The following is a 20,750-nucleotide window of genomic DNA, read 5'->3' on the forward strand; positions in this document are numbered from 1 at the left end:
ATTCCTGGAGGCCTGGCATTCAAACCAGAACTCCATTAACAAACATATTGATTTGGACCCCATTTACCAACCTCTCAGGAAAAAGAACCGGAAGTGATATTACCCACCACAACAGACCAAGACAGATAAATAACAAGCAGGACAGAACACCAGTGCTTTATCTGATGATGTTACCTAACATGGTCATGAAACAGCTGAGAACAAATCTACCAGCTCAGTGAGCAAACCTACAACCTGATCCACAACCTGAGCTATAAATCTTGTCCAAAATCACAGATTTTTACTTTAGATGATTTTTCCAGGGGAGCAATATTGTTAGACTGGTATTGTTAGACTGAAAATAATACTTCAAGGGTTGCCATTTCTATTTTTATAATTGTGTATGTATTTGACTAGGAATATCTGTCATTGATGTCAGTGACAAACAATGTGTTCATATGAGCATCTTCATATTTTGACATATTTAATTTATAAAAATATTAGAGCATAGTATCAGTGCTGTTGGTTCTTTCCATTAACTGTTTCAATCTTTTAACAACGACTAAGAAATTGTGAACTATAATAATAGAATTACACAGCTTCCTCTTAAATTACTGGCTTGGGTATTCAATTTTCATAGATTTACTTTACTTGTGCTTTATATGTCAGAAGCACAAATAGAAATGCTTCACAGGATTCCCATGAAGATGAGTTTTCACATATCAATATTTTTCTTTACCTGTTTCATAACCATTTTGTCTAACAACTATCTTGTTTATTTTACTTCAAATCTTGTAATTTGGTGCACTTTATGTCTACACTCTGTGTGTCACTATTATGTTTTTGTCACACATTTTTCACCAGTATTTTTCAACAAAAATGTGATTTGCTTATGTAAAATTGTTAGCAATAATTATACAATAGTGCAGACATGGCATTGGGGGAGGTGAGGTGATAGGGAGTGGAGGAAGGTAATGGTGTCAGAAGCAAGGAGCAGGGGTTGGCTCTCAGCAGTGACTCCCCTACCTTAGGTCCAGACTCTGAATCGTGCATAAATTAGTGCAAATTGAATAATTCTGCCCTCCTTCACCCAGCAACCTTCGAACCTGTTCTGAAGAAGGGTTACGGGATGTGAAACATTAACTCTGCTTTGTCTCCACAGATGCTGCCAAACCTGTTGGGTTTTTCCAGAAATTTCTGCTTTTGTTTCTTATTTCCAGCATCTGCAGTTCTTTGGGTTTTATTTTTTGCTTAGCTCCCTACCCTCGCTGGTGGGCTAATTCTTTCTTGTCTTGGCTGGAGCTGAAGTAATTGCAGCCCAAGTGGGATGAGGCCTTCAGATAGTCACAATTTTACTATTTTAGGGTCTCAATTTATGGCTGGCTGGAAATGTTGGGATTGTGCCTTTGCAGCCAGAACCTAACTTCTGTGGTGACAGCAAGGCAATGTGTATCTTCCGTCATGCCATCTTCCCCAACTTTCTGTGGAAACATGATGTAATCATCCCCATTTTCCTCTCACACAAAATAAAACAAAGAACTGCAGATGCTGAAAATCTTTGCTACTTCTGGCAACTGAATATTCCTCAGGAAGAGGAGGGAAGGAAAAACTATTCATCTCTAAGTGTCATCATTATTACTTACCAAACACTGTCTACAGAGTTAATAAATTGTATCTAAGTAAAATTATGATGTAAAGAACCATAAAATCCACACCTGGAATTACTAGATGATACATGTAATTTGAAGTTATTGTTTCATCAGGATGACTTCAATTTTGGTACAGCCCTTTAATGCCACAGTCAAATACTGCTTTGGTATCAAAAGCAGTAACTCCATCCATCCCTCTGGAGTTCATTTTTGTTCATGTTTGGACCAAGGTTGTAATGAGGAGAAAGTGAGCCAGAGTCGCAAATTGTAATGCTGGAAAAGCACAGGAGGTGAGGCAGCATCCGAGAAGCAGTACAGTCAGGGTAATAGTGATAGGTCGGTTGGGAGGGTGGCCTCTATTATCATATATTATCATATATTTGCCTCCATTACTATTACCCCCAACTGCATCTACCTATAGCCTTCCCAGCTACCTTCTCCTCCCCCACCCCCCTATTTATCTCTCGGCCTCCTTCCACCCCCACATTCCTGATGAAGGGCTATTGCCCAAAATGTCCACTGTCCTGCTCCTCGGATGCTGCCTCATCTCCTGTGCTTTTCCAGCACCATACTATTCGACCTGGGTTGTAATGAGGTCAGAAGCCGAGTGTTTTCGGTCATCTAACATGGAGAATCAGTGAGCAGATTATTGTTGAATAAATGCTGTTTGACAGTACTTGTGATGAAATCTTGCCACATTTTGTTGATGTTTGAGACTAGACTAATGGGGTTGGAATTGACTAATTAGTTCTGCTTTTACCTTAGTTGGGACATACCTGGATAATTTTCCACATTGCTGAGTGGTTGCTAATATTGTCTGAACTGTAATTACTTATACTATACATATTTATGAGGTTTTGGCACTGCATGCTCTGCTTTTATGCCATTCTTAAGTATTTCACGTGGTGATGATTATCATATGTTTTCTGAATTCACATAGTAATCTAGGAAGCATAAATCCAGGCAACTGATTCACCAAACTGACGTGAGTCTGTGTAAGGTCGAGTTATTTAGCTGTTAAAATAGTATCTTATTGACTTCTTACATTTTACTTTTTTTATCTAACTAGGGCAGCAAAACTACTTGTGTGCCGGACGAAATGACTGCATTATTGACAAAATCCGCAGAAAAAACTGCCCAGCTTGTCGATTACGGAAGTGTTTTAAAGCTGGGATGAATTTGGGAGGTAATTTTGTTTGTTTCTTTAAGTAAACCTTAGCAGACAAAACCATTTGTCATCCACTTTTAAAAAAACATGATTTCGCTTTCGCAAAACAATGCCTTTCTTCATCAGGTAAACCCTCCTTTCTTAAGATGACTCTGTGATAATACCATTTCTTAAGTTAAATATATCCTATATTTTATTGTACCAAAACACTCAAACATGTTGCCGAACAAGGTGACAGCAAGGGATAGCATACAAGTTCTACTGCCTCTGGAACCCTAGGTCAAATCATGCCCATGGTGGATTGGATACAAGCCTTTCTGCTCACTGGCTGCTGTGATATAATTTGGACTATTGGCCCCACAATGGTGAACTGTTCTTAATTTGACACAAGTTTGTGTAAAGAGATCATAATGATGGCTGTTGAGGGAAGTAGGTTTGCCATAACAAAGCACTTAAATGTCTTAATGTGTTCAGAAACTTACTTTAATATAGTGATGTATTAAACTGTGTAGAGCTTATTTATTAGTATGACTTTCTATTGAGATTACTTGCAGAATCCTCCTTTTAGTTACTTTTGGGTAGTTAAAATCAGTCTCATGGCAACACCAAGTTATCTCATGAGAAAACACATAGGCAGGAAACTGAATCATAGAATCCCTACAGTGTGGAAACATGCCCTTTGGCCCAACAAGTCCACACCGACCCTCCGAAGAGTAACCCACCCAGACCCATTCCCCTATACTATTATCCTATATTTACCCCTGATTAATGCACATAACCTACACATCCCTGAACACTATGGGCAATTTAGCATGGCCAATTCACCTAACCTGCACATCTTTGGATTGTGGGAGGAAATTGGACCACCCGGAGGAAACCCACACCAGCTGAAATAAGACAAGAACAATAACAGCTCTCAATAAGATGTTTCTGTAGTTTAACTGAAAACCCAGAACCACTTCCACTGAAAAACAAAACCACTCATGAAAGTAGGATAATTTAAAATGATATTCTAGTTTGTTAAAATAAAATATTAATATTTGTGATCTTAAATTAACATTTGGGTTTAACATCTTAATATCTATAACAATCCTGTACAAAGCAGCATTACAATTCATGAGAATTTGTTTTCAGTATTTCCAGAAACAGACAGTGATCAAATACGTTTATGATTTTGACTATATTACAAGATCTAAATATTTGCAAAATAATGGAGTGAGATCCTCAAGTGGTTTAGAAAGTGTTTTAACAATACATGTTGAAAATTGCCCATTCATTCAGAATCGCTGTAAAGATTATTCAAAAAGCTAATGAGATGTTAGGATAGATCACAGTGACATTTGACTGCAGTTCAGAATAAATTATTTCAGTATTTTTGTCAAGACTACATTTGGTATCTGAGCAACAACATTAAAAATTTAAACTCTTGTCATCAGACTTTACCCACAGGATAACAAACTGGGAATTTTTGCCTGTTTTTCCATGATTTTCCATCTACAATGAACCATGAGGAGTGCACCTCCAAAGTTCTGATCTGCAACTCTGAAAGCTTTCCATTATTAGTAAAATAATCCATTATTATTGAAATAACCTTAGTCCTATACACCTTTTTGGTACTCTAGTTTTAGAAGAACATTGGTCCATTGTGTAATGTTTGAAGTGAGGCCTTGAAAATAATTATGGGACTTGAGCTGGAAATTATGGCGAGATATAGGGAGAGTTCAACTTTTCTGAAGACCGTATCAATCACATAATTTACAGGTATGTAAAGTGTTGACTGGCATAAACAATACGGATGTAATCATACCATTTAACATAAATTGCGCAATTACAATGCAGCATAGATTCAAACTGAACAAACCTTATATATCACTGGCCATTAGGAAGATTTTCAGCACTCTCAGAATACTACATACTGGAGAACATATCTGACAATCATAACATGATAGAATTTCAGGATTAGTTTGAAAAGGAGAACTGTGGACTCTAAGACTAATGAAAGGTAATTATTAAGCTATGAAGGTAGAGCTAGTTAAAATGATCTTGAATAGTGAGTGAAAGTCTAGAACAATGGAGATAGACTTTTAAGGATTACTTACTAAGTCGCTGTTAAGAAAACAAAATGAGAAAGAAAAATTGCGAAAGATGCATCATTCTTAGCTGAATAAAGAAGGATCAAATTACAAGAAACACTGTACAAATCTGCAGAAATTAACAGTAAATCAGAAGATTTTCCAGGTTTTAAGAACCAGCAAAGAATTAGTAAAAAAAAAAGAGGAAGGAAGTAGAGTTTGAGAGGAAGCTAGCTGGTAATATAAAAGCAGATGACCTTTCTTTCAAGGGGCTTAAAATAAGTAGCTGCAGAGATACTAGATGGATTGATTATAAACATCCAAAATGTCATTACATTATGTCTCCCAGCAGATTGCAAAATAGCTAATATAACATTTTTATTCAAGGAGGATGTTAGAAAATAACAAACAAGCCTGTTAGCCTAATATTTATTACAGGGACATTACTAGAAACACTCAATAAAGAGATTATAGTATTAATTTGGAGATGCTGGTGTTGGACTTGGGTGGATAAAGTTAAAAATCACACAACACCAGGTTATAGTCCAACAGGTTTATTTGGAAGCACTAGCTTTTGGAGCACTGTTCCTTCATCAGGATACTTTGAAAATTATCATGTCAGACAGATTCAAGATGACTTTGTGGAAGAGAAATCATGTTTAACTAAGTTATTAGAATCCTTTGAACAAGTAACAAGCATGGTAAGTAAATAGGAACCTGTGGATGTGGTCAACTTAGATTTCCAAAAGGCATTTTGATAAGGTGCAACATCAAAGTACCACATAAGATAAAACAAGCTGGTATAGAAAGTAACATATTAGCAGTGAGAAAGGATTAATAAACTAAAGGGAAACAGAGAATTGTGAATGGGTCTTTTTTGGTAAGCTGTAAGTAGTGGAGTGCTACAGAGCTCAGTGCTGCAACCTCAGTTACTTACAATCCATTTTACTTACTTGGGCAAAGAGGTTGAATGCAGGTTGGCTAAATTTGCTAATGAGGTAGGAACGTAAGTTGTCAAGAAGAGATAGAGGGCAGAATCTTCCCAGGCCCTGAACGATGTGAGCTGTGGACAGTGCAACCTTAGACCAGGTGGTGAAAACAAAATACTGGAAATCACAGTGTATCTTCAGGCATCCATGGAAAGATTGCAAGCTAATGTTTTGAGTCTAGATGACTCTTCATCGGAGTTAACATGAAGTGTATAGGGGCAGCATGTATGCAATAGTTGGGAGTAGGGATGAGAGGAGAAAGGCTAATAATGCAGATTAAGTGATTGAAAAGTGAGCATGGCAGAACAATGGCATGTCTAACTGCCAAACCGGAAAGAACAGAGTGTCCTACTGAAGTGGGATGGTATTATAACCTCCCTTGGCTGGCTTGGGGGACGATTATCGGCCTCCTCAGCAGCATCCTGTCCAGTATGACCTCCAGTATGCTAGTTTCTACTGTCTGGGACAATGTCATGAACAGTGCAGGGCAGCTTCAGACTACCAACACTTCACCTGGTGCACAACAGCTTTTCCAAGGCTAAAGATCCCAGGATATCCCACCAGTAGTGAATAATTATAGCTATGGCAGGCGGGAGCATTGGGCTAGCATTAGATGAGGGCACCATAGGGATGTGGTAGGTAGTTAATATTGCAAGTTATCGTAATTATGCTAGAAAAACCTCACAGAGGGAAACCTTCTAGGAAACTCAGCACAAATGACATTTAGCCAAAATATGAGAAAATCCTGCCCAGATTCTGCATAGGGACACCCTAAGTGAGTGCACGAGCAAAGACCTAACAAATGATATCTAATGTGGAAAAAGGTGAACATACAGCAGGAAGAATAGAAAATGAGTATACTGTTTAAATAGAAATGTATTGCAGAGCCTGCTGGCAAAGATCTGATGTATAAATCATTCAAAGTTAGCATGTAGATACAACAAATGATTGAGAAGAAACATAGAATATTAGCATTTATTGTGAGAGAATTGAATATGAAAATAGGTAAGTTTTACTGTAGTTTTATAGAGCTTCAATGAAAATGTATCTGGAATACATGTACATTCATAGTTTACAGTCTGTCTTTTTTATTTGAAAAAGAGATATAATTATTCTTAGAGAACAACCTCATAGAAGGTTCACTTGACTCATTCCTTGAATAATGGGGGTCAAGCAATTTGGGTCTGTATCCCCTGGAGGTTGGAAGAATGTGAAGTGATCTTACTGAAACATATGAAATCATAAGGGAACTTGATAGAGTGGGAGATGGTTCCATTGTGGGATAGACTAGAACATAGCAACACAATTTAAGAATAAGAGGCCTTTTTGGATGGTGATAAGGAGAATGTTTTTCTCTTGGAGAGTCCTTGCTATCTGGAATTTTTCTCCTCAGAAAGCAGTGAAGGTTGGATTATTGGATCTATTCAATGCAGTGTGAGATAGATCTTTGATAGTCAAGGGAATTAAGTCGTAATTGTGAAAGTACAATTGAGATTACAAGCCATGATCTTATTGAATGACAAGCAGACTCAGAGGGCGACTCTTTCTCCTAAGTTATGTGTTCTTATAGAGGTCCAATGAAAGCAATTGGTTCAAGCCTTGAATAAAACATTTGAGTTTCACTTAAATAGTAAAAATATGGACATGACTGGGGTGATGTATAGATAAATGTGCAGAATGTAACCTTACGGATAAGGTTAAATGATACAGGGATAAGCATAATTAAATTTTACAGAGATAAGTGGATCATTTTGGGGCACTACTGGTTAGGGAAGCAGTCTAAAATCTGTCCTTTCACAATGATCAGGTTCCCTGTGGAAGCATGGTTCCTAGTTAGGCCATATTATACGTACTGGAGACACAATTGCTTCCATACTGCTTAGGCTGGGAATACGTGATCTATATTGTGAGACTAGCTAAGAGGAGAAAGGATGTGTACATAAGGTCTAGGTGACTGAAGACCGATGAAGCTTTGGAGGAATATCGGGAATGTAGGACCAATCTGAAACAAGGAATTAAGAGGGCTAAAAGGGGTCATGGGAAATCCTTAGCAAACAGGGTTAAGGAAAATTCCAAAGGCTTTTATTCATACATAAGGAATAAGAGGGTAACTAGAGAAAAGGTTGGCCCACTCAAGGACAGAGGAGGGAAGTTATGCATGGAGTCAGAGGAAATGGGTGAGATTCTTAATGAGTACTTTACATCACTATTCACCGAGGAAAGGGACATGGAAGATGTTGAGTTTCGGAATAGATCTTTGATTACTCTAGGTCAAGTTGGCATACGGAGGGAGGAAGTTTTGGGTATTGTAAAAGGTATTAAGGTGGCCAGGTCCCCAGGTCTGGATGGAATCTATCAAAGGTTACTGAGGGAAGTGGGAGAGAAAATAGCTGGGGCTTTAACAGATATCTTTGCAATATCCTTGAACACGGGTGAGGACCCAGAGGTCTGGAGAATTGCTAATGTTATCCCCTTGTTTAAGAAGCGTAGCAGGAATAACCTAGGTAATTACAGACCTGTAAGCCTGACGTCAGTGGTAGGGAAGCTGCTGGAGAAGATACTGAGGGATAGGATATATTCCCATTTGGAAAAAAATGGGCTTATCAGTGATAGGCAACAGATTTGTGTAGGGAACATCATGTGTTACAAAGCTAACAGAATTCTTTGAGGAGGTGACAAAGTTGATTGATGAGGGAAGGGATGTAGATGTCATATACATGAACTTTAGTAAGGCATTTGACAAGGTTCCCCATGGCAGGCTGATGGAGAAAGTAAAGTCCCATGGGGTCCCGGGTGTCCTAGCTAGATGGATAGAGAACTGGCTGAGCAACAGGAGTCAGAGAATAGTAGTAGATGGGAGTTTCTTAAAATTGAGTACTTTGACCAGTGGTGTTCCACGGGGATCTGTGCTGGAACCACTGTTGTTTGTGATATACATAAAGGATTTGGAGGAAGGTGTAGACTGCCTGATTAGCATGTTTGCAGATGACACTAAGATTGATGGAGTAGCAGATAGTGAAGGGGACTGTCAGAATACAGCAGAATATATAGATTGGAGAGGTGGTCAGAGAAATGGTAGATGGAGTTCACTCCGGGCAGATGTGAGGTGATGCATTTTGGAAGGTCCAATTCAAAAGCGAACTATACAGTAAATGGAAAAGTCCTGGGGAAAACTGATGTACAGAGAGATCTAGGTGTCAGGTCCATTGCTCCCTAAAGGTGGCAATGCAGATCAGTAGAGTGATCAAGAAGGCAAAGGGCATACTTTCCTTCATCGGACAGAGTATTGAATACAAGAGTTGGCAGGTCATGTTACAGTTGTATGGTTTGGTCACATTTGGAGCACTGTGTACAGTTCTGCTCGCCACATTATCTAAAGGATGTGGATGCTTTGGAGAGGATGCAGAGGAGGCTCACCAGGATGTTGCCTGGTATGGAGGGCACTAGCTATGAAGAGAGCTTGAGTAATTTAAGATTATTTTCATTAGAAAGACAGAGGTTGAGGGAGATGTGATTTGAGGTCTACAAAATCATGAGAAGTATAGACCGATGGATAGCAAGCTTTTTCTCAGAGTGGGGAACTCAATTACTCGGGGGTCATGAGTTCAAAGTGAGTGGGGAAAAGGTTAGGGGAGATATGCATGGAAGGTTCTTCACGCTGAGAGTGGTGGGTGCTTGGAATGTGTTACCAGCAGAGGTGGTCGGATAGGCACAATAGCGTCATTTAAGATATATCTAGATAGATACATGTTTAAACAGGAAACAAAGGGATACTGACCCTTAAAAAAATAGGTGGCAGGTTTAGATAGAGGATCTGGATCAGCGCAGGCTTGGAGGGCCGAAGGGCCTGTTCCTTTGCTGTAATTTTCTTTGCTCTTTGTACAGGCAAACAAGCAAATGTTCACTTATGGATTGGGTAGACATATTAGAGTTTAAGTTAATTATCTTCTAGAATCAGGGTGTTTTTATGTGGAAATTTCACTTGGAACAAAATGAGTTAATAGGTTACATAGTTTGTGAAAGGAACACGCTTGAACTCAGCTGCCCCTTTGTCTTTTGTATTTACATAAATTCCTAGTATTGTAACCTGAGTTAAATATTGTGTATGATACTATTTGTATGTACTATCCTCCTAAATATGGCCATTACGCTTAACAGGGAATTATAAATAGACATGGGGGAATCATTGACAAGTATGATTGAGCTTGAAATAATCATAGATGAAGCTTTTCATAAATCTGTAGTGAAAAATGGATTATCTCAGTTTTCTGGTGTTACATACTCGTAGTATGGTGCCTCGGTGGTTGGCACTGCTGCCTCATGGTGCAGGGGATCTGGGTTCGATTCCATCCTTGGTGCAGGGGCAGCTGGGTTCAATTCCCGCCTCAGGTGACTGACTGTGTGGAGTTTGCACATTCTCCCCATGTCTGCGTGGGTTTCCTCCGGGTGCTCTGGTTTCCTCCCACAGTCCAAAAATGTGCAGGTTAGGTGAATTGGCCATGCTAAATTGCCCATAGTGTTAGGTGAAGAGGTAAATGTAGGGGAATGGGTCTGGGTGGTTTGCGCTTTGGCGGGTCGGTGTGGACTTGTTGGGCCAAAGGCCCTGTTTCCACACTGTAACTAAGCTGTAACTAAGCTAAAAAAACTGTCTGTGTAGAGTTTGCGCATTCTCCCTGTGTCTGCGTGGGTTTTCTGCCATGGTTCAGGACTGTGCGGGTTAGGTAGATTGACCATGCTGACTTGTCCACAGTGTCCAGCGATGTGCAGGCAAGGTGGATTAGCCAGGGGAAAGACAGGGTTACAAGGATCAGGTAGGTCTGGAAGGGATGATCTTCGAAGGGTTGGTGTGAACTTGATGGCTAAATAACCTGTTAAAATACTGTAGGGATTCTATGATTCGATAGTGAAGACTTCCTCCACTTTTGTTTGTATCAAAGATCAGCAAGGCGGCATTTGTGTGGAGCTGCAAAAAATGGGGGAGATATATTGAATGAGTATTTTGCATCAGTATTTACTGTGGAAAAGGATATGGAAGATATAGACTGTAGGGAAATAGATGGTGACATCTTGCAAAATGTCCAGATTACAGAGGAGGAAGTGCTGGATGTCTTGAAACACGTAAAGGTGGATAAATCCCCAGGACCTGATCAGGTGTACCCGAGAACTCTTTGCAAAGCTAGAGAAGTGATTGCTGGGCCTCTTGCTGAGATATCTGTATCATCGATAGTCACAGGTGAGGTGCCGGAAGACTGGAGGTTGGCAAACGTGGTGCCACTGTTTAAGAAGGGTAATAAGGACAAGCCAGGGAACTATAGACCAGTGAGCCTGACCTCGGTGGTGGGCAAATTGTTGGAGGGATTCCTGTGGGATAGGATGTACATGTATTTGGAAAGGCAAGGACTGATTAGGGATAGTCAACATGGCTTTGTGCGTGGGAAATCATGTCTCTCAAACTTGATTGAGTTTTTTGAAGAAGTAACAAAGAGGATTGATGAGGGCAGAGCGGTAGATGTGAGATATATGGACTTCAGTGAGGCGTTCAACAAGGTTCCCCATGGGAGGCTGATTAGCAAGGTTAGATCTCACGGAAAACAGGGAGAACTAGCCATTTGGATACAGAACTGGCTCAAAGGTAGAAGACAGAGGGTGGTGGTGGAGGGTTGTTTTACAGACTGGAGGCCTGTGACTAGTGGAGTGCCACAAGGATCAGTGCTGGGCCCTCTACTTTTTGTCATTTACATAAATGATTTGGATGCGAGCATAAGAGGTACAGTTAGGAAGTTTGTAGATGACACTAAAATTGGATGTGTGGTAGACAGTGAAGAGGGTTAACTCAGATTACAACAGGATCTTGACCAGATGGGATAATGGGCTGAGAAGTTGCAGATGGAGTATAATTCAGATAAATGCGAGGTGCTGCATTTTGGGAAAGCAAATCTTAGCAGGATTTATACACTTAATGGTAAGGTCCTAGGGAGTGTTGCTGAACAAAGAGACCTTGGAGTGCAGGTTCATAGCTCCTTGAAAGTGAAGTCGCAGGTAGATAGGATAGTGAAGAAGGCATTTGATATGATTTCTTTTATTGGTCAGAGTATTGAGTACAGGAGTTGGGAGGTTATGTTGCGGCTGTACAGGACATTGGTTAGGCCATTGTTGGAATATTGCATGCAATTCTGGTCTCCTTCCTATCGGAAAGTTGTTGTGAAACTTGAAAGGGTTCAGAAAAGATCTACCAGTATGTTGCCAGGGTTGGAGGATTTGAGCTATAGGGAGAAGTTGAACAGGCCAGGGCTGTTGTCCCTGGAGCGTCGGAGGCTGAGGGGTGACCTTATAGAGGTTTACAAAATTATGAGGGGCATGGATAGGATAAATAGACAAAGTCTTTTCCCTGGGGTCGGGGAGTCCAGAACTAGAGGGCATAGGTTTAGGGTGTGAGGGGAAAGATATAAAAGAGACCTAAGGGGCAACTTTTTCCACATAGAGGGTGGTATGGGTGTGGAATGAGCTGCCAGCAATAGTGGTGGAGGCTGGTACAATTGCAACATTTAAGAGGTGTTTGGATGGGTATATGAATGGGAAGGGTTTGCAGGGATATAGGCCAGGTGCTGGCAGGTGGGACTAGATTGGGTTGGGATATCTGGTCGGCATGGATGGGTTGGACCGAAGGGTCTGTTTCCATGCTGTACATCTCTCTGACTCTGTACTCGACAGAAATTCTCAGCTTGACTGCAATCCTGAGAAGTTATCCCTGAGGCTGCTACAGATGTAAGGAATGTACTCTTCCCAATTAGCCTTGCCTTTGCTGCATGCTGTCAGAGGCTGAAGGCAGTGCTTGCAAGTGTATTTGATGGCATGCTTCTTTAATAGGGGCGAAGCGCATAGTTCCAAAAGGCACATTGTTTTGACTCTGTTTTTCCCTAACACAATGCACCCCACGTCCTCAAACTTTACATCATAAATTGATCCTGATAGCTTACACTCTGTATCTTCCCAGTGTGGCTATTTTTAGACTGGTGCTGGAGAGGGAACAAGTGAGTCAAGATGTCATGCTGCAAAGTATCAGTAAAGACAATGCAGACTGCAGCCAGCTGAACCTCCTAGATTGGGGCTCTTAATCTGGTCCAATCAGGGAGACATGGTCGACAGAAAAGAATGAATGGCTGGGATATTGTGCCTGGAATGCCTGACTCAGTGAGAGGCAATGCTAATTGTCAAAGGCTATGCATTTGTAAATAAAGGATGATTGATGATGGGATGCCGGCCTCTGAAGAGGTATTTCACAGTCACCTTAAGGGTTTTATGATCCAGTTTCCTGGCTGGCGACATATAAAAAGAGATGAAAGGGAAACAGGATGTTCTTCATAACATAACATAAGAACTAGGAGCATGAGTAGGCTGTCCGGGCTTCGAGCCTGCCTCGCCACTTAATAAGATCATGACTAATCTTTTCGTGGACTCCACTCCACTTAACCTCGTTTTCACCATATCCCTTAATTCCTTTATTTTCCAAGAAGTATCTACCTCAGCTTTAAAAGCAGTTACTGAAGTAGCGTCCACTACTTCACTGGGATGGAAATCCATTGATAACCAACCCTGTTGGTGAAGAAGTTCCTTCTCAGTTCAGTTCTAAACCTGCTTCCTCTAATCTTGAGGCCATGCCCTCTTGTCCTAGTCTCACCTACCCATGGAAGCATCCTATCTATTTGTATTTTATCGATTCACTTCATAATTTTATATGTTTCTATAAGATACCCCCTCATTCTTCTGAATTCCAACAAATATAATCCCAATCCACTTAGCCTCTCCTCATAAGCCAACTCCCTCAACTCCAGAATCAACCTAGTGAACCTCCTCTGCATCCCCCTCAGTGCCAGTACATACTTTCTCAAGTAAGGAGATCAGATCTGAACACAGTACTCTAAGTGTGGCCTCACCAGCACCCTGTACAGCTGTAACATTACTGCCCTGCTTTTAAATTCAACCCCTTTAGCAATGAAGGACAAAGTTCCATTTGCCTTCCTAATTACTTGTTGTACCTGCAGACCATTCATGCACAAGAACACCCAGGTCCCTCTGCAAATCAGCATGCTGGAACTTTTTACCATTCAAGTAATAATCTATTTTGCTGTTACTCCTACCAAAATGTATGACTTTATGTTGACTAACATAGTATTCTATCTGCCAGCCTTTTGCCCACTCACTCAATGTATCTATGTTTGTCTGCAAAGTTTCACAGACCTCTGCACACTTTGCTCTGCCACTCATCTTAGTGTCATCGGCAAATTTTGATACCATAAACGTGGTTCCCAATTCCAAATCATCTATATAAATTGTAAATAATTGTGGTCCCAACACCGATCCCGAGGCACCCCACTAGTCACTGATTGCCAGCCAGATAGCACTTATTTATCCACACTCTTTGCTTACTGTAAGTCAACCAATCCTCTATCCACACTAATACTCTACCCCTAACACCATGCATCCTTATCTTATGCAGCAGCCTCGTGTGCAGCACCTTTTCAAAGGCCTTTTGGAAATCTAAGTACACCACATCTACTGGGTCCCTGTTGTCCACCTTGCTTGAAATGTCTTCATAGAATTCCATGATTTGTAAAGCATGGCAATGGGACAATTTCTTTCGTTATGCCCTGCTATTTCTTCCTTGATAATAGACTCTAGCATCTTCCCCACTACAGAGGTTCAGCTCACTGGTCTATAATTCCCATCTTTTGTCTACTTCCCTTTTTAAACAGTGGCGTCACATTTGCTATTTTCTAAACTGCTGGGACTGCCCCAGAGTCCAGCAAATTTTGGAAAATTACAGTCAGTCCTGCAATTTCTCCCGCCATCTCTTTTAGTACCCTGGGATGCATTCCATCAAAGCCAAGAGACTTATTTATCCCTAGATCTATTAGCTTACCCAACAGTAGCTCTTCTATAATAATAATTGTTTCCCGGTCCTCACCTACTTTTGTCTTTTTGTCACTTATTGGCATGTTTTTAATATCCTCCACTGTGAAGACCGATGCAAAGTACCTGTTCAATGCCTCAGCTATTTCATCATATCCCATAACTAACTGCCCCTTCTCATCCTGTAAAGGACCAACATTTACTTTAGACACTCTTCTTTGCTGTAGATATCTATAGAAACTTCTGCTATCTGTCTTTATATTCTGCGCTAGTTTTTTTCTCATACTCTATCTTACTTTTCTTTCTAGCTCTTTTTGTGGCTTTCTGTTGACTTTTAGATTCTTGCTGTTTTTTGACTACTTTGTTTGCCTTCTCTTTCACTTTGATAGCCTGCCTTATTTCCTTAGACACCTATGGCTCATTACCCCTCCTCTTATAGTCCTTCCTTCTCACCAGAATATACTTTTGCTGAGCACTTCGAAAAATTTCTTTGACGGTCCCCCACTGCTCGTCAACTGTCTCATCATAAAGTCTGTTTCCAGTCTACTTTAGCCAGGTCCTCCCTCATTCTATCATAGTCCCCCTTATTCAAGCACAGGACCCTGGTGTTGGATTTTATCTTCACACTATCCAGCTGTAACCATACTATGATCACTCCTTCCAAAAGGATCCCTGACTAGAGGTCATTATTTATTCCTGTCTCATTACACAGGACCAGATCTAGGGTAGCTTGCTCCCTCGTCGGTTCTATTACACACGGTTCTAGAAAACTATCACAGATACACTCAACGAATTCCTCCTCAAGGCTGCCCTGACTGAGCTGGTTCGACCAATCTACATGCAGATTAAAATTCCTCAGGATAATAGCCATACCATTATTGCAGGCATTAGTTATTAGTTATTATTTGTTGACCTATAGAACGTGCCAATCAGTGACATTTTCTTCTTGGAATTCCTAATTTCCACCCAAATGGGTTCAATCTCGTGCTCCATAGAACCTATATCATCTCTCAGCAACCCCCTGCTGTCCTCCTTGATTATCAGAGCTACACTACCTCCTTGCACTCCTGTCTGTCCTTCCGAATAGTCTGGTATCCCTGGATATTTAATTCCCGTCATGACCATTCTGCAACCATGTCTCCACGATGGCTTCCAAATCATATTCGTTCACAATGATTTGTGCCGTTAACTCATCAACGTTGTTACGAATCCTATGAGCATTCAGGTAAAGTGCCTTTATGCTAGCTTTCTTACCATCATGATTCTCCTGAGTTATCCTTCATTTTTGCTTCTTTCATAGTCTGCCTTGAACTTAAACCCTCCTGCATACATGCCACCCTGCTGCTTACCTTTTCATTTATTACCATACTTCCTGTTACTTTCCCTTTCCCTTCCCCCTGACTCACAAGTTTAAAGTCCTGGTGACCACCCTATTTATCCTTTTGTTAGAACACTGGTTCCAGATCAGTTCAGGTGGAGACCGTCCCATCAGTACAGATCGTCCCGGTTCCAAAGCTGATGCCAATGCCCATGAAATGGAACCCCTCTTTCCCACACCATTCCCTTAACCATGTGTTTACTTCCCTAATTTTCTTGTCCCTAAGCCAATTTGCACGTGGCTCAGGCAATAATCTGGAGATTATGACCCTTGAGGATCTGTTCCTTAATTTCGTTCCTAGTGCTCGATAATCCCAGACAGCTCCTCCAACCTACTGTTGCCTATGTTGTTAGTCCCAACGTGGACCACAACAATTGGAACCTCCCCCTCCTGCTGCAGTATCCTTTCAAGCCGGTCAGAGATTTCGTGCACCCTGGCACTGGGCAGGCAACACACTATGCGGGACTCCCAATCTGGTTTGCAAAGGATACTATCTGTCTCCCTAATTATAGAATCCATTGCTGCATCTCTTGATTGGTTCATAGAAACTTGCACATTTCCTTCACATAGGAAATGTGAGGGAGGAGGTCTGGAGATGGATCCTTTGCTGAGTTACATGAACGAATAACTGTGAAGACAGCCACTTCTGAGTCCAAAAGAACATTTTAAACAAAATATTTAAAGCAAACTATTTAGTGGCAGCTTTTGGATCACTACTAGACAAGCAAGAAATCCAACATCTGTCTTTTCACAATAAGTAGCTTCTCCGTGGAAGCATGGTTCCTAGTTAGGGCATATTCCATGTGCAGTTCCCATTTGCAGACAAAAATTGGACAAGAGCAACTTCTATTTTAGCCCTTGTCACCTGAGTTAAATTTATTGTGAAGGTCCTTTCTGTGCTGAACATGAACCTCTGGGCATTCCCTATAGAGTTAATATAAATCTGACAATGTGAAAGATTTCATAGCTGTTGCAAATATGTCTTCTCTTTTGGTGTTCTACTTTTAAATCCTGCAGCAGCCTGCAAATCTGAATGTCTGATGGAAAACTCCTTGTGATTAGGCACCCTGAGGCAGGGACTTGACATATTATGGAAATAGACTGCAGTAGGAATAGATAATAGCAACTTCTGTAGGAATAGGTAACTTCTTGGTCAGCAGAAATAAATCGTACTGTGCAGGTTTTCTTATTCATCCTTTTGCATATGCAAAAATATTTAGAATCATGTTGCCTACCAACAGAAAATTTAATATTTGTTAGATTTTGAGTGGTTTTCTTGGTGTCAGTAGATTCTCCATGATATTATTCACAAGATACCATTGAAAGTCCTTGGAAGTGTATAAAACTTCAGTTATCAAGTACAGGATCTGGTATAAAAGCTGAAGTAAGATACAAGAATGCCTAAAAAAATTGGTTATTATTATTTTCTTTCTCCCTTAGCACGCAAGTCGAAGAAGCTGGGAAAAGTGAAAGGGCTACATGAAGAGCAGCAGCCACCACACAGTCCCAAAGAAGGGATCACATTCACTGCCCCTTTACCAGAACCTACAGCGAGCACTGCACTTGTTCCCAACTTCTCACATATGCCACCACATATTCATCCATCCTTGATTACTATTCTTGAAGCCATTGAACCTGAAGTGGTTTATGCATCTTATGATAGCAGTCAAGCAGACACAACTAATCACCTGCTGTCCAGTTTGAACAAGCTGGCAGAGAAACAGATGGTTCGTATTGTGAAGTGGGCAAAAGGTCTTCCAGGTAGGATTGCAAATAAACATTTAATTTTCATTTCTACAGAAAGTGTGTGTCATTTTCTTACCCTTTGAATGCATGCTAATACTTTTATTTTTTAACGATGGAATTGTATTTTTCCCTTATATTACATGACTTTTCCGAAACACAAGAGTCTAGTAATAAACCACCTAAACTTTCAGACACTACATATGCATTTATCTAACTGCATATATATGGTGTGTATATACAGAGCTATAGGCAAATATGACAAAAAACCTTATAAAATGATGTTTACACGAAGTTGCATTTTCAGACACTGGGTAAATAACAGAACGTATTTCAATCTATTAGATTGAAACATGATTTTCTTATACTGGGTTTCCAAATCTGTGTACACTAATTGTATTTAATTATAAAACAATGATTGAATATTAGATGATTTGGTATGAAAAATAATACTGTCTTAATATGATAACTTCTCAAATAGAGAAAAAAATTGACAACAGATTAATTGGTAAGATCAACACTTGCATTTATACAGTACTTTTCGCACAGTAAAGTTTCCCAGACATTGGGTAAGAAAGTATGTTAACAAGTTTATACATGGCTACAAAATTCTTTGGGGGTTCTGTCAGTGGCCTGGTGGAATTATCACATTACAGTTATGAAGTCCCTCAGGGAAATGGTGGAAAACTGAGAGTGATCTTATCACACCAGAGTGATTGGCACCTATATGTCATTTTGCATTAGATTGCCAGAAATAAAATGGGGACGTTAACACCATAATTTTGCACACTTACCTCGGACTAGAGTGCTTGGGGTGGCATTAACTCTTTGAAACATTGTGCATGGATGTTTAAGTAAACATGCGTGTACAAAAGATTTCTTTTAAGGTTTGACAATGTAATTTTGCTTAAGCATGCAACCCCCTTGAAGTGATTCTAATGAGGCCAGCCAGCTAACCTTATGGAATATTAGCTCCCTGATTGGGTCTACTGATCTGGGCACTGAGGGAGCCCTGGCTGACAGATAAAAAGAATAAGTGCCGGAGATACTAACAATATGGTACCTGACTTTGAATGAGGTAGCACTGAAGTCAAGGATTGTTCATGCTTAAACAAAAGGGTGATTTGGTATCAGGATACTGGCCTCCATGGTGGTATTTTGCCTCTCATCCATAATAAATTTATTTGAATTGAACCAAATTAGGTTCATAAGCATGAATGGAACAATTTGAATCAATACCTGACCCCCTAACAATTTATGGTAGAGCATTTTCAATAGTGCCATAGCTAGATAGTTTTGATTTTGCAATTGATTTTCTAATAAGTAGACTCCATTTTAAGTTTTGATAAAGTGCTTCCTTAATCTTCATATCCCACACCCTTATTCCTCTCTATTTGCTTTCATTGCTAGTTGCTATTTGAAACTTCTTGATTTAAAAAGTCTATTATGTCAAAACTAAATAAGTTTGGTCATTAACGTATTTTGTGGTGTGCTATCCCTGATTTATGAAATCCTAAAGAACATTGTGATGAGGCAAGCTGTAATTAAATTTGATATGTTCAAAAGGATTTTGAATTCCCTTGAACAATTCTTTCACTTTATGAATTGCATGGTTGGATCAGATACTAAAGTACAAAGCTGATAATAAGGGAGAAAAACTTGGATTAAAAGAGAGTGGTGGCAACAGTAGTGAACAAACAGGTAGACCACACCCTGTGTGAATTATAGATGGATTTACAAGCCAACATGGTTTCTAGCTTTTGTTATTTTTGTTCCTTTTTATCACTTTGCAGTACTTATTGGTGCCTATAGTTTGCAAAAGGTATGTGTGTTTTATATATATATATATAGAATGTGTAATTATGCAAGTCTGGATCTGACTGAAGATCAGCATTCATGTCGATAGGTACAAAAGCAAAATACTAAATGTGCTGGAAATCTGGAATGAAAACAGAAAATGCTGGAAATATTCAGCATGTTAAGCACCATCTGTGGAGAGAAACAGAAATAATTTTGCAGGTGGCTGACCTATAATCAGTAAAAAAATATTCTTCTTTGAAATTCAATATTTTGTGAATGGAGAAAATGGTTTTGTGGTCTGTCATAACTTGATTAATTCATTTTTTAACCCTAATTATTTATTTTTGATGTCAGGAAACGTTTCTAAAATTTCGTATTCATTTAAATTCTTACCACACAATAATAAGCTCTTGTGACTTTTTTGGACTTCCTTTCACTTAACAGTTGGAAGGGTTTAATGGAAGAATTTGCTGGCATTTTTTGCCTATGTGCTGATCAAAGTTTTAGCCAATGAAAATCATTTACAAAAGTTTTTATAGAGCTTGAATGAACACAAACATGACACTTCTCATCAGTGTTTCATTACTAAGATGACATCTTGATGACAATTTATGTATCACTTTGATTTACTATTTAATGGGATTGAATAATAAACAAAAGTCAGTTATTGGTGGTGAAAATTTCTACTTTATGCATTTAGAGAAAAGTTGGTTGCTCAAGTCATGAAATTTCCTGCAGGACGCCTTCACTTTCACAAAGGTCATAGAAGACTTACATGTTGATAACAATACCATGCATTCTTTGAACATTGCTAACCTGGTCACTAATGTACCACTCAAAGAAGCCATTGACCTGTGCTTTGGGTCACTGTATCATGGCAATCTTAATGCATCGCTGCTGAATCATTTTGATTGAACTCATGCACTTTGAAACTCAGTTCAGTGTCAATGTCACTGCCTATCCAAATAGATAGCGCTGCTAAAGAATCCCCTCAAGCCCAGGTCTCACGAACAACTGCAACAGTTTGCAAATGATGAAAGTTTTCAATGGAATGATCACTAA

General features: G+C 39.8%; 1 protein-coding gene across 3 annotated transcripts in view; it reads left to right on the forward strand.

Moving 5' to 3' along the window:
- The window catches only part of nr3c2 (nuclear receptor subfamily 3, group C, member 2), a 321,123-nt gene that overhangs the window by 213,892 nt on the left and 86,481 nt on the right, over window positions 1-20,750 (forward strand). For all 3 annotated transcript variants that reach the window (XM_072567406.1, XM_072566818.1, XM_072567476.1), the window contains exons 4-5: window positions 2,698-2,814; window positions 17,586-17,906. In XM_072567406.1, coding sequence (XP_072423507.1) covers window positions 2,698-2,814; window positions 17,586-17,906 — 438 coding nt within the window. The remainder of the gene's footprint in view (window positions 1-2,697; window positions 2,815-17,585; window positions 17,907-20,750) is intronic.

This window comes from Chiloscyllium punctatum, chromosome 1 (assembly GCF_047496795.1).
Source record: "Chiloscyllium punctatum isolate Juve2018m chromosome 1, sChiPun1.3, whole genome shotgun sequence".
Taxonomy (NCBI): Eukaryota; Metazoa; Chordata; class Chondrichthyes; order Orectolobiformes; family Hemiscylliidae; genus Chiloscyllium; species Chiloscyllium punctatum.